The sequence below is a fragment of the Sinocyclocheilus rhinocerous genome, unplaced genomic scaffold (genome assembly GCF_001515625.1).
Source record: "Sinocyclocheilus rhinocerous isolate Xijiao unplaced genomic scaffold, SAMN03320098_v1.1 scaffold254, whole genome shotgun sequence".
Classification (NCBI taxonomy): domain Eukaryota; kingdom Metazoa; phylum Chordata; class Actinopteri; order Cypriniformes; family Cyprinidae; genus Sinocyclocheilus; species Sinocyclocheilus rhinocerous.
The window spans coordinates 1,421,722-1,436,306 of NW_015628690.1; the positions used below are offsets into that span (position 1 = coordinate 1,421,722).

Below are 14,585 nucleotides of genomic sequence, written 5' to 3' on the forward strand. Positions count from 1 at the left end.
TTTTTACGGCAATATTTAAATGACACCCTGGTCATTCTTGGTGTACCCAAAATGGTCCCACACTATCGACAGGCATTTCTCTGGTGGAAATAAAGGATCGCTGTTTGGTTCCTCTGTCATAGTTAATCTAGTGTGTGTAGTAGCCTCCGTGTCTCTGATAAGCACCACATTTTAAGCTGGTGCACCGCTAGTGTAACTTTGTTTTCGTTTTGCGCACATTGCAACTGTTCCGTTCGGTGCAACAGAAACACTCGGTATAGCGGAGGCTTTTCTATTAATTAACCGTGACATTTTAAAGTGCGGTTAATTGTGAAACCGGATGCCCCTGAAATGAAGGGAACACTTTTAAAAAAGGAAAATTCAAATGGGGTCAGCTGGACCCCAGGGACCGATTAAGGGTTAAGTAACTAAACTCACATGTTTGTAGAGAGACGCGCTGACGCAGCTACATGCGAGCCACAAATTAAAGCATTGCGAGCCGCGCAATGAGAAACACTGTCCTAGTCGCATCAGCGTTTACATTATAAATGCAGTATGGTCATTTTCATTTCTGACTACCTCCATTTGTGGTTCGAGTGATGACAAATTTTTTGGACTCCGTTTGAAACTATATTTAGTGCTGTCCACCTGTGATCAGATCCCCTGCTAATACCAGGTTAAAATGTGGCCTCTCATTCTGTTCCTCTAACTGTCACCGTAGCAACAAGCTTCCCCCTGCCATTCTACTGAAACATCTGCTTCATTTGCACCAGCATTTTATATATTTGAACCCACTTTTGGTAGATTGCATTAGAGTCTCAAAATTACCCTGGACTCCACTGGCAGGAATAAAATGGATGGATTTTTCATGAGGAATAAAGTGAATATGAACGCAGCGCACAGCAGGGAGCAGGTTTTACTCTGGAAAGACTGACTGTGTGCGATGATTAACTGCTGCATTAGTCATGCGAGATGGGAAATGGTGATGGGAGAACGTTCATTTAAATACCAAAATCTTCACCATTCCACGCTGAGCCCAGAGTCACACTGCTCATTAGCATAGCTGATCTGAGAGGGCCGTCATGGCGAGAAGTTAATCCCATCTGTCTGCATAAGCCTTGGCATCGATGCCCGCCGTCACTCATTGCCTCCGCTGTGATGTCTACACAAGCGGTGACTGTCGGTGCCACAGGCTGCTCTTTAGATGCAACAGGATTGACGTCAACTTCGGACATCACCACAGACCCTGTTACTAATTCATGGTGAAAAACAGGTTTTTGCATTATGCTCTCCCAAAATCGGTAGAATCACAAGCAGGGGCTTGTTTCTGGTCTCTTTCTCAGTCGTGCTTTGTTTCTCTCACTCTCTCTGTTTCTCTTTACAGTGTCAGATATGTCGCTTATGCTGATGTCTTGGTAGCGTTTTCTAGTGAGTGTTCACTGTGCTTGTCATTGTAGGGGATCCGTGCACCGTTTCTTCTCAGCTGGAGCTGGAGGAGGCCTTACGTCTCTATGAACTCAACAAAGACTCGGAGCTCATTATTCACGGTATGCTGGGATTTGGCTTTTGATGTCGGTGGGCTACGTATGATTTTGTACTCTGTATCGTTCTATAGATTCTTGAAAGAATTATGACAGATGAAGCCTTACACCATGTCTTAAGCAGGTGTGACGTGAAAAAGCGACAAACAGGGTCCTATGAAATACTGAGATTTTTTCCAAATTCTGTTAATAAGCAAAAAGGGATGTCTAATCAATTTAATTAATAAAACTTTGACAATTTAATAATTTATTAAAATGTTAATGACAGTAGTGGCCTGTGAATTATTTATTTATTTATTTCAGAAATTCAGTGTTGTTGTTTTGAAATTTCTGCATTGATTTTTGATTTAATACAAATTTAGTATCAAAAATAGTCATAATCAAATGAATGTATAAAACATTTTTTTTTTTTTAAATGTTGTTTATCTTTTAAATCGTAATGAAATTAAATAAAATTTGACTAATACCTAATTTTTTAGTAAGCAATGTGCTGCAGACAGGCTTGATGTTTAAATTAAAAGATGGATGAAAAATTGTGATTTTTCTTAAAAATAATGTTTTAATATGAGAGGTACATTCTACTGTACGTTAGTAATATATTTCTCTCCTTAATTTCTTCAAAGTGAACTAAACTTTTATTGTGGAGGGTTGTAATGAAGACCTTTAAATTTCTGTGTTTATCTGACAATAGTTTTTATGGTGAAATGCTTATGACGTGAACTCTAAGAGCAGCGCTGGAGATGTTCACGTGGAGTGTCTTTATATAGAGACAACAGACGCTGAAAAGGCCACATGCACCACACATGCTTGAGTGTATGTAGTAGACAAAAACAGCTCATTCACACAAAGACAGACAGACCTGCAGAACAAACAAACTTCTTATTTAAATAGCACATTTTTGCTGTTTAATGGTCACAGACACTAATCCGCATTGCTGGCCACCTGGTTCCCATTTCAGTGGTGTTACGCTGGTTCAAAATTTTGTACCTTTAAACATCAAATATCTTCTGACTGGCTCTGATTGTGTCACATTGCACAGCAGTTTTGCATTCAGCTTATCGCTGGAAACCTGTCGCATCAGACACTGCCTTAAGAGTCATAACAGCCATGTCCTTTGAAGCATGACATGTGACATGCAGTGTAGCAGGCCCCTACTAATGAGTTTAGACCAAGCTCCACATTTTGATGTTCTGGCTTGGCTACATGTATTTATTTATTTATAACACACCCTACCGCATTATACAGGTCCTTAGATTATTAATGTACAGGGGAGATAGGATTCAGGGGATTGATCGACAGAGATACATTGTTCTGCCTGCTGTGTGAGTTAATTAGTCATGCTGAGGAGGAGACGTCTGGCCACAAGGGCGTTCAGAAAAAGACCCCAACCGACTGTCCGTCAATAGCCACTCTCCACACCAGCTGACCTCACGGGCCTGGACAGACTCTGTTTCTTGACCTCAAAGTCCTTATCCGCTGTCAAATGAGGAGAGGTCACAGAGAGGTCGTTCTGGAAATGTTTGTCAGTGCTTTTTTTCCACAGTCTCTTTCTCTCCACAGTGTTTCCTTGTATCCCTGAGAAGCCTGGCATGCCCTGTCCTGGAGAAGACAGTATGTGCATTTTGTCATTTATGGTCATTTAGATCATAATGTTTTTTTTTTTGCACTTTATATTGCTGGAAAGCATGCATTTGGGTTATAATGATGGTAATAAGTAGGTTTAATTCATGCCTTAATGTTGTACTCAGAGTCCATATACCGTCGCGGAGCTCGGCGCTGGAGGAAACTCTACTATGCCAGTGGACATGCGTTTCAGGCCAAACGTTTTAACAGGGTACAAACATGCTCTTTTTTTATTTCTGAAACAGGCTATGTTACTTAATTTGTCTGAATTTGGACTGAATTTGTCTTTATTGTTCCTGTTCCTGTGTTTTCTGTTGTGTACAGCGTGCTCATTGTGCCATCTGCACAGATCGTATCTGGGGCCTGGGCAGGCAGGGATACAAGTGCATAAACTGTAAACTGCTGGTCCATAAGAAATGCCATAAATTGGTCACAGTGGAGTGTGGTAGACAGGTAATACAGGTGAGACATTAGTAAGTCCACATGGAATCTGCATGCTCCTTTCACTTTTTTTTTTGTGAAGTAAATTTAAATATAAAATAGATTAGACATTCTTAATGGTAGCTAAATGTCTAACCAGATATGCCAGATATTTAAAAAAAAAAAATAGACATGCAAGGAATGGCAAACTTTAAACGTTCAGTTTTTTTGTATTGACCTACATGTTGGACATGCATTTTCTGCTAATAACACTATGAATTTCAATCTGTCTTTATTTTTGACCTTCGTACAATTTTTCTAGGACCCGATGATTGGAAGAATCGATCCAGGGTCCACTCCATCAGAGCACGCTGATCAAGGTACTATAGACTCTCATCTATTTTTGTCCAGCGCTTCACATGCATTTGTCATTATATATCTATCAAGTGTGTTTATTACATTTTCCTTACTTCTTTGGGCTTGAATAGCAGACTAATACTTGTATAAAATCCATTTTCAGGAAAGAATGTCCTTTTGAGATTTTCAATTAAACTTGCAATCAGTTTTCAAAAAGAATTTTCTTTTAAGGCTTTCCATCTGAGTTGAAATGATTCTGCCTGGGGTCACATAATAATCAACCTTCTGTACCTTGCTCAGACTTTTGAAAAATCAATTTCAGAATTTCAATGTTTTTTGTTTTTTTTAAGTTTAATCAGGTATACATTTCTGAACCTGAATTGAAAAAATTCTCTGATTCCCATGATAACTTGGTAACTACATAAACATTCTACCCAGAGGTCCATTTACAAAAATCTAAAGTCAAGCAGATAGACTCGCCATGTGTTTTGTTAGCAAAGTCACTAACTTCAAAGTAACTTGTAATGCAGAGGTGTTAATCAGTGTTCATCTGAGTTATTGCATTCATTAAGTGACTAAATTGATTCACTAAGATCTATAGTGGCTCATTGATGCCGCTGATTTTCATCTTTAAATGACTGGATGGGCTAAGCCGATGTTTCCCTTTAGTAATTAGGCGTGTGCTTGCACTGAAACAGATTGATGCAGTGAGCAGCCTACAGGCGTGAGTCTTCTCACAAAATTAAGCTTGTTTGTTGGAATTAATGACGTGAACAGCTCATGGCTTTAGTTACAGTGCTGGTCAGATAAATTTCAGTCCCCCTGTTTTTTCAAAGTGCTTTATTTATCAAAGTGCCTGGTTTGGTTTAGAGGCTTGTGAATTAGTTTTTTGTAAGTATATTAATGAATAATACCCACAGGCCGCTGAGTGATGATGACTTTTCCTGTTTCTCTTTGTTGTTTCCTAGTTCTAGACAAAAAGAACTCAACGGAAAGTATCAATCACGAGGGAGAGGAGCATGAGGTAAGACATGCTTTGGCCTTGTTTACTCCTGGTTTTAACATCCATCTCAGTTGATCCATTCACAAGTGGTAAATGCTGCTTCTCACGAACTCCATCTCTGCAAGCGCTGTGAGCTTAAGTCGCTTTTAATGTGCATTGAAAACGTGACAAGCCAGCCATCTTCCCTTTTTGTTTATAAATCTGTTGTCAACAAAAGAGAAGCTTTACGGTCTCCCTGCAGTTTTATGCCAGAATAAAATCTCTATAGTTTAAAGTTTGAAAGCAAAGTAGGACAGACGACCATAAATATGAGTATTGTAATTTTACTGTTCTGTACAATAAAATAATAATAATGATTATTATTATTTCATAATCCTTTTTTACAGTACTATAGTATTATTGCAATAGTAATTTATTACTTTTTACTAGTAATTTTACTATTTATTACTTATTACTAGTAAAATATTACTTTGAATAATACCGATAGTTGTTGATGTTATTATTTTATAGTTGTATTGAATGGGTGAAAAGGGTGTTCTTTTTTATCTTTAGCTGGTCACTTGCATGTTTGATGATCTCTCAGATGCTCCAGGGCAGATAAGCATTTACACTACAAATGCAATGCATTTCATGCAATTCATGCAATTAATGTTTTTTTTAATGCGGTATGAACAATCAGACCACAACATGTTTTTAGCAATTTCCACTTTTCGATCCAGTTGGTCAAAATAAATGTTAGTACCAGGTGTAAATAGCACCATTATGAATGTTTCGTTTGATTACATGAGCTTTCAGCAGTCCATTCCCAGACAGATGATCAGGCTGAAGTTGTCACTCAGGGAAAGGGATGGGGGTGTGCACAAGGTTCATTCAGGCTGTATTGATTTCCTTTAGTGGAGCTAATAAAGTAACCTCCTATCAGGGTCATTAGAATCTGATTAAGGGCACATGCTCCTGTAGCTCTGTCACAGTCATGGGAAATCATACAGAGGGAAAGGACAGGGAAGAGATATAAACCAGAGAGAGGAGATTGATTATTTATATACATATTAGGACTGTCAAGCGATTAACATTTTTAATCTAATTGATTACATGATGTGCTGATTAATTAATTGCAGATTAACTTTAATAATTAAGAATAAACTTTCCATTGATGTATGATTTGTTAGGATTGGATAATATTTGGCTGTAATACAACTATTTGAAAATCTAGAATCTGAGGGTGCAAAAAAATCTAAATATTGAGAAAATCACCTTTAAAGTTGTCCAAATGAAGTCCTTAGCAATGCGTATTACTAATCAAAAATTAAGTTTTGATATATTTACAGTAGGAAATGTACAAAATATCTTCATGGAACATGACCTTTACTTAATATCCCAATGATTTTTGGCATAAAAGAAAAATTTATCATTTTGTCCCATACAATGTATTGTTGGCTATTGCTACAAATATGCCTGTGCAACTTAAGACTGGTTTTGTGGTCCAGGGTCACATATGATCTTGCTAAACTGTCACATGATATAAATACAAGACAAAACCCCTACAGGGGCATTGTTTGCCCTCATATCTGGAATTTTAGGGGCATATAACAGCATTTAAATTGGCTACATCACGCAACGTGTATATAAATGTGTATATAAATATAAATAAATAAAAGATGTTGGTGGTTTAATATTTTCTTTGTCCATCCTTCAGGCTGTGGGCAGTCGAGACTCAGGGAAGGCTGTGTCCAGTTTGGGGCTAAAAGACTTTGACCTGCTCCGAGTGATTGGCAGGGGCAGCTACGCCAAGGTCCTGCTGGTTCGTCTCAAAAAGACAGACCGCATCTATGCCATGAAGGTGGTGAAGAAGGAGCTGGTGAACGATGACGAGGTGACATTTCACATTTCATACATTGGGAATGTCCAAAGTTGCCACTGATATATTATTATATAAATTCATTATATAAATCAGATTGCATCCATACCAAGTTCAAATGAACCACATCCCAGACTACCTTGTCACACCCAACTCTGTGCTCCAGGTTGAAAGCATTCTTGACACTTCACAGCTAGAAATATTTCTTGTCACACTAAATTACTGAACAACTCAATAATTTGAGCTATTTGAGTCTTGACTGCAGAATAAAACAAGCAAAGAGTGGCTCTAATCTTTCCAGGATGTGTTGAAGTACACATACAGATGACTAGATGTTGATGAAGTGGGCATTTAACGTTGATTAGATGCACTTAAGCCTTGTGTGATGAATTGACAGCAGCAGCCGATGGTCAATAATGGCAGCTGCGCTCTACTGGCCCCGCAGTGCTTCTTTAAGCGAGTCTCACGGTCAGAGGTATTTTTACCCGGCTGTCAATGAAAGGTCCTAGTTTTTCACTCTGTATCTGTCCATTGTGAGTCTCCTCACATCCTTGGGAAGACCTGGTGCCCCCATCTTTTAAACCTTTATCAGTTTTCAGCCTTGTGAGGCGCTTCTACTCGATACAGTCCTGAATGTCCTTCCAAATGTTTCCCCTACTGACAGAAAGAATGCTCTGCTTTTCAATGGGAGATTGATTTTTGTGTGTATGTGTGTTTGTTCTTCTCTTTCTTGTTTTTCAGGATATTGACTGGGTTCAAACAGAAAAGCATGTGTTTGAGCAGGCTTCCAACCATCCCTTCCTGGTGGGACTTCATTCCTGCTTCCAGACATTGAGCAGGTCTGTCCATACTCACTCTTTTTATGCAAACATACAAGTATAAGACGTAGTGACAAGGAATAACTGGTATAAAAAATGAAAGTGATGCTCTTATATTGGTCCTCAGGCCATTCTTATTGTTGAGCCCTTCAGTTTAGTGTAAACTGTTTTGTTTGTCTGGTGAGGGCTAATGATTATTTAATGCTTGTCTTTCACAGGCTATTCTTTGTAATCGAATATGTGAATGGAGGGGATCTAATGTTCCACATGCAGCGACAGAGAAAACTTCCGGAAGAGCATGCCAGGTATGAGGATGTGAGCTGTCTATCAGTAACATGGTTCAGTGTTAATGAACAGCCTGAGCAGGGTTGGAGTTGACTTCAGTCTGAATGACCACAGGAACAGAAACACTAATGAGGTCACTAACTGTTTCTCTTGTTCTTTCTACTGCCAGGTTTTACTCAGCAGAGATCAGTCTTGCCTTGAACTACCTCCATGAGCGTGGCATCATTTACAGGGACCTGAAGCTGGACAATGTTCTGCTGGAGTCAGAGGGACACATCAAACTCACTGATTACGGCATGTGTAAGGTACATCTGAAGATGTTCATTGTCTCAATTAATTAAGTGCCATTTTGATTAAGCCATATCTGCTGACAAGAATATAGTTGAATATCATACAAACGTTTGCCTATCATTCATCAACCTCAAATATGGCTTTATCATTGTAGTAGCAACTTTACACGGCCGTTTGCTCTAATGTTAACCTAGATAAATGTGCGTTATTAGGTGCACTTTGTTATATATGCAAGAGTTTGTGTGGAGTGTGGAAGCTACTTTTATTTATATAAGCACACGATATCAACAAGATGTTGTGCTTTCGTAAAATAAAGACAACAAATAGGATGCCCTTTCTGCCATCTTGGTCTTCACGTGCTGGACTGCGGCGAAACTCAGCATATAGGCTACTTGAGCTGAGAAATATATCTACAAAAATCTTGATATTTTGCCCAACACATGGTCAATACTTTCGCCTGTGTTTTACGGCAAGTTATTTGTGCACTTGAGTGAAAAGAGGCCATTTATTAAAAGGCTACTTATGGTTTAGTTCCCCACCCCCCAGTATATATTTAAATAATATAAATGTGTGATTAGTCGACTAGAAAAATCTTTAGTCGTGGGCAGCCCTAATATCAAGTTTGCCTCTGTTATATTTATCTCATATTCACAGTGTACTATATGTAAAATCAACATTACCTGCTTTTTATTTGTGAAAATAATTCCCAGTGCACACAAACATACCATGTTACTAAATGCACTGCTGGTTACAGTTTTTACATCCATTTTATTTATTTTTATCTGTTTCTGTATTTGTGTAAAATACTATAATAGGAATTCTTAATCATGATGTATATGACTCTTTGTTTTAAAAATGACTTTTCAAATTTTCCTTAATTTCTTCACTTTATTTTTTTTAATGATTATTTTAGTAAATATTATGTAAAATAAATAACTTAATTGCAGAAATTATGCATGTGTTATTTTATTTACTACCATTAATATTGTGAGATATCTGATAGAAATCCCATGTATGTAGTCTCTAAAATATAGCCACTGGCTATAAAAAAAAATCGATCAGTAGTCGTATTGTGTGCCTGAGTGTTTCTTTGGTTTCAATATTCATCTCTTATGCAGGAGGGACTGAGACCAGGAGACACAACCAGCACTTTCTGTGGAACCCCCAATTACATTGCACCTGAGATTCTGAGAGGAGAAGACTACGGTAAGCACAGTTCACACACAGACAAACCTCTTCACAAAGACTTTCAATTGGCAACTATGTGCGCTAGTGCACAGTGCTTAATCCGTTTATTGCTGTTAGTGTCTACTTCATGACTTTCTACCATTTGAGTTTGTCAGTGCTAAGCTTCCCATTTTAGAGGCTCCGGATGGTACATGTGCAACTTTGTGTGTGCATGTTTTCTTTACAGGTTTTAGTGTGGACTGGTGGGCACTGGGCGTCCTTATGTTTGAGATGATGGCTGGGAGGTCACCCTTTGACATAGTAGGCAGCTCTGATAACCCAGACCAAAACACAGAAGATTATCTTTTCCAAGGTACATGACAACAAGCATACGTGTTTCAAAAAATGATTTCAATGTCTCTCAGTATATCCCATTCATTTTTTCTCTTCCTCATTTACAGTAATTTTGGAGAAGCAGATCAGAATTCCCAGATCGTTATCGGTTAAAGCCGCTAGCGTGCTAAAGGGATTCCTCAACAAGGTAAAGCAGACCAGACAGATCAATGTTAATATCCTTATGTCACGTGGACCTGTTATAGAGCTGTCATATTTATTGTTCCAAACCCCTTTCGTACACTCTCTACTCTCTTTGTTTTTCTGTTTTGGTCTCTTTGCTGTCTTGTTTCTTCTCACTGATTTCTTTTTCACTTTTTTTGTAGGAGCCAAAGGAACGCCTCGGATGTCACCCTCAGACAGGCTTTGCAGACATCACGGCCCATCCTTTTTTCCGAAATGTAGACTGGGATCTTGTGAGTCACCGCTATCTCTGTTTCCTTTATCTGACTTATTGGATGTTTTGACTCGAGCCCGCAGTGGAAGCATGAGTCATTTGCTGTAGCCTGATGCTAGTGAAACTAAACAGAGGACTTACTGGAGCCTGAAGAACTATTTAGTGCTGTTTATGACCTTGAGTAACCATCCATTTGATTACTCATTCATGTAATTTGATGTTAGCACTATTACCACTTCAAATATTATTTCAGGAATGTCAGCTTTAACAGTAGTCATTATTTACACCTGTATTTTTTTCCACACCTGCTGTTTTTTTTTTAAATATATTTGTTTCCCACAGGTTTTTGTTAGTATTTAGGGTGTGGTCCTACAATATTACTAGTTTATTATTATCTTCATCATCAATAAGACAGTAATATACAGCATAAGGGTTTGAAATGGCATAAGAGTGACTAAATGATTATAAAATTTTCTTTTTTTTTGTAAACCATTCCTTTAAATTTTTCTGCATTTCCTGATTTAAATAATCATTGAATAGCAATCTACATATTTTTACACGTTCATTTTATGAATTCTTATCAAATACTCTAATGATCTAAATAATCTAGCAGACGAGAAGTGACCCTTTTGGTGGTACATGGTTGTATCATGACATGAACTATCATGTGTAAGGCCAGTGATTTAATGAAGGTGATAAGGTGTCAAATCATTGATTTTTCTGGTCTGAGGTTGTGACAGTGAACTGTATCATGTGTGAGGCAGGTTTAAATGATGTCAAACCAGCAGACAAGACTCAGACGAACACAGTGACCTCTTGTCCCTGTTTGGTCTGGGTGAACACACACACACACACACACACACACACACACACAAAGTGGTGGTCAGGCAGTTTGAAGGGCTCAGATTACACCTTCTACTCAGACAGGATGCAGTGCCCGAGTCGGCCTGCAGGGGGAGCAGATCCTAACCTTGCAGCCCTGAGAAGGCCAAACTAATAGCAGCACTGAACAAACCCTGGAAAGGATCGGTTTGCCTAAATATAATATTGAATCCTTGCTGAGATTTCTCTTCAGTGGTTTTTGGAGAAAACAAGAAAATAAACTTATTGACCCCAAACGTTTGAACGGTGGTATATGTTACAAAAGATGTCTGTTTTGAATAACTGCTGTTCTTTTTTACTTTTTAGTAAATGATGTCAAACCAGCAGACGAGACTCAGACGAACACAGTGACCTCTTGTCCCTGTTTGGTCTGGGTGAACACACACACACACACACACACACACACACACACAAAGTGGTGGTCAGGCAGTTTGAAGGGCTCAGATTACACCTTCTACTCAGACAGGATGCAGTGCCCGAGTCGGCCTGCAGGGGGAGCAGATCCTAACCTTGCAGCCCTGAGAAGGCCAAACTAATAGCAGCACTGAACAAACCCTGGAAAGGATCGGTTTGCCTAAATATAATATTGAATCCTTGCTGAGATTTCTCTTCAGTGGTTTTTGGAGAAAACAAGAAAATAAACTTATTGACCCCAAACGTTTGAACGGTGGTATGTGTTACAAAAGATGTCTGTTTTGAATAACTGCTGTTCTTTTTTACTTTTTAGTCCTCAAAGAATCCTGAAAAAAAAAGTATCAAGGGTCCCAAAAAATATTAAGCATCACAACTGTTTTCAATATTGACATATTAGAACATATCAACATATTAGAATGATTTCTTAAGGATCATGTGACACTGAAGACTGTAGTGATTTCTGAGGAAAATTCAGCTTTGCCATCACAGGAATACATTATATGTAAAGTATATTAAAACAGAAAGCTGTTATTTTAAATTGCAATAATATTTCACAATATTACGGTTTTTACTGTATTTTTATCAAATAAATGCAGTCTTGATGAGCATAAGACTTTTTTAAAGGGGTCATATGATGCAATTTCATTTTTTCCTTTCTCTTTGGAGTGTTATTTAATAGTACTCTTTCTATTCTTTTAAAACCAATGCCATATGTAATTACTGGTTAGTATTTAATATGAGCACTGCGTGCTGAAGTGTGAGACTGCGTTATGACACAGTCGTAGTTGTTAATTGACTCATGTGAACTGTATTTCAGATGGAGCAGAAGCAAGTGGTTCCGCCCTTCAAGCCCAACATCTCCGGCGAGTTTGGGTTGGATAACTTTGATGCCCAGTTCACCAATGAGCCCATTCAGCTCACGCCTGACGATGAGTGAGTGTCTGTTCATGTGTATCTGTCTGTGTCACGCCTCAAGCTTTCCGAATCAGCCCTCAGGCACCATTAATCTGCTTCAGATCTTTACCACAGCAATGCAGGTTTCATCAGGAAGTAATGTCAAATTTACAACCCCTGATGACACATTATACAGAGTTCCCTCGTTTCCATATATCCCTGTTTTCCAGGAATATGTTTTACAGCCTGAGCTCTATTTGAAAGCCGTAGTGAGTTAAATGTGCCGTAGCAGTTAATACTGATTGATTGTGTCTTTGTCTCCCTCCCAGTGATGCTGTAAAGAAGATCGACCAGTCTGAGTTTGAGGGCTTTGAGTACATCAACCCTCTGCTGATGTCTGCGGAGGAGTGTGTGTGAACGGGCCTGCCTGTTTCTGTTACGTGCATATCATCGCTGCCTTTATTTGCATGGTCGCAAACAATCAGAAAGGAAACAACAACCTGACTTCATTTTGTTGGGACCAGATGAATCATTAACTTTGCCAAACCTCTCACTTTCTGCCATTTGTAACCACTAGTCCTTAAGTCTATTTTTTCTCATTTATTTTTGTATCATGTAAATCAGCACTGATGAAATTTATCGGTGCCTTTGTGAGTCGACCAACGTAGTCGGAATGCCAGTTTTGGGTTACTGAACACTCTGCAAACTAAAGGAAAAGAATGACTGTGATGGTACGCAGGACCTCCTAATGCTTATGATTGATGTCTGATACACATTTTATTTGTATATATTAAAGAGAATCCATTGAGCATATATAGTAAGCCATTTTTAAACTCTGTACCACATGGGATATTCTTGAAGACTTTCTGATTATCTGTTCTGCCTCTCCTCAGAAAAAAAAAAAGTGTAGCGTAAGGAAGAAAAACTTTATACTTTGTTTTATTGTTATTTTTTATTTAAGAATACTGTCATCTACATAGAATGTGCACAATGTATTGAATCAAGAAGTTGTTTTACGATGATTGGGCATGTGGCCTCGCTTTAGATGGAAGTGGGTATCAAACTTGTAAGAATGGAGCAGGGAACACTAATGAACACTGTTGTAAATACTGACAAACTGTGAATAGAGAAGTTTTCTGTATAGAGAGGGGAAGGAGGGAGAAAATAGACGTGAAATACAACAGCTTTCTTCAACGCAGGACCAAAATAAGACACTAAAGTGAGTATGTTCCTGTCAGTGCTCTCCATAGAGATGAGGGAAAAGTATGTTTTTACTCTTCAGCGGCTGCATGTGTAAAGTATTTCTCACTTTTTTCTTTATTTCTTGCTTTTTGTGTTAAATGTGATGCATTGTCTTTCTGGTTATGATATTCCGTTTATATACTTTTTACACTGAGCATCAATGCATGTGAGTTTGTTGTTTCTCATTACAGTCACGGAAAAGCTTTTTTGTGTGTGTGTGTTAATTTTGTCCCTTTGGGGGAATTCTAGTCAGATCAGATGCATGATGTACTAAGGGGCCCTGGATTGTGTTTACCCTTCACGGCCCCATCAATGGCGCCCAGCTCTGGGTGGAGCGTTTTGAAAACAGATCATGTCTGGACGCATTATTGTTTGTTTGTGTGTGTTACACTGAAAGGACCATTGACAATAATGACCAAATGATGACATTAAACACAGCATCACCCTCTCTCATTCCTCACCATGCACGTATCAACTCGCTTATATTTTCACAGATGTTCACACTGGTTTTGAGCTGCGAGGAGCTCGTTAGCAACCCGGCGTTATAAATGATTTGCTTAAAAAAGTAAACGATGTGCTAATGTGCTTTAAAGAAGTATCAGGGGGCTGAAGTGGACCTGTTTTGTTCTTTGGATGTTCTGTATATTAATAAGCACACTGAAAAACACTATCAACTGACTGGAATAAACTACCACTTTTTGTTAACACCTAATTAAAGTATTTAAGGAAAACTCAACATCTCTCAAGTGTCAAAGCAGTTTGTTTTGTTGTGATTGGATGAAATTCATATCTAACTATTTGTAATGAAGTTCCTGTCCAAAAAGTATTGCATAAAATTAATAACTGTTCTTAAAAACATTGGTGTGTGTTTTATTTGATGAAACATCTGTTCAATAAAACAATAAGAGAGATTTTTTTTTTTGTAACAGCAGTATCACAATGATTAAGAAAGTGAACATTTGTCATCTTGAGCTAGTTCATTATGTATACAGTATATCTTGTTTTATATTTAACGTCAGTA

The 14,585-nt window shown here is 38.2% G+C and overlaps 1 protein-coding gene across 1 annotated transcript in view; it reads left to right on the top strand.

The window, feature by feature from the left end:
• LOC107738175 (protein kinase C iota type-like) overlaps nt 1-13,768 on the top strand; it is a 23,536-nt gene extending 9,768 nt beyond the window's left edge. The window contains exons 3-18 of the mRNA XM_016549899.1: nt 1,437-1,526; nt 3,081-3,131; nt 3,269-3,354; nt 3,468-3,605; nt 3,886-3,943; nt 4,889-4,944; nt 6,620-6,796; nt 7,523-7,620; nt 7,818-7,904; nt 8,054-8,189; nt 9,294-9,381; nt 9,590-9,715; nt 9,804-9,883; nt 10,062-10,151; nt 12,246-12,361; nt 12,652-13,768. Coding sequence (XP_016405385.1) covers nt 1,437-1,526; nt 3,081-3,131; nt 3,269-3,354; nt 3,468-3,605; nt 3,886-3,943; nt 4,889-4,944; nt 6,620-6,796; nt 7,523-7,620; nt 7,818-7,904; nt 8,054-8,189; nt 9,294-9,381; nt 9,590-9,715; nt 9,804-9,883; nt 10,062-10,151; nt 12,246-12,361; nt 12,652-12,739 — 1,565 coding nt within the window. The 3' untranslated portion in view covers nt 12,740-13,768. The remainder of the gene's footprint in view (nt 1-1,436; nt 1,527-3,080; nt 3,132-3,268; nt 3,355-3,467; nt 3,606-3,885; nt 3,944-4,888; nt 4,945-6,619; nt 6,797-7,522; nt 7,621-7,817; nt 7,905-8,053; nt 8,190-9,293; nt 9,382-9,589; nt 9,716-9,803; nt 9,884-10,061; nt 10,152-12,245; nt 12,362-12,651) is intronic.
• The last annotated feature ends 817 nt before the right edge of the window (nt 13,769-14,585 follow it).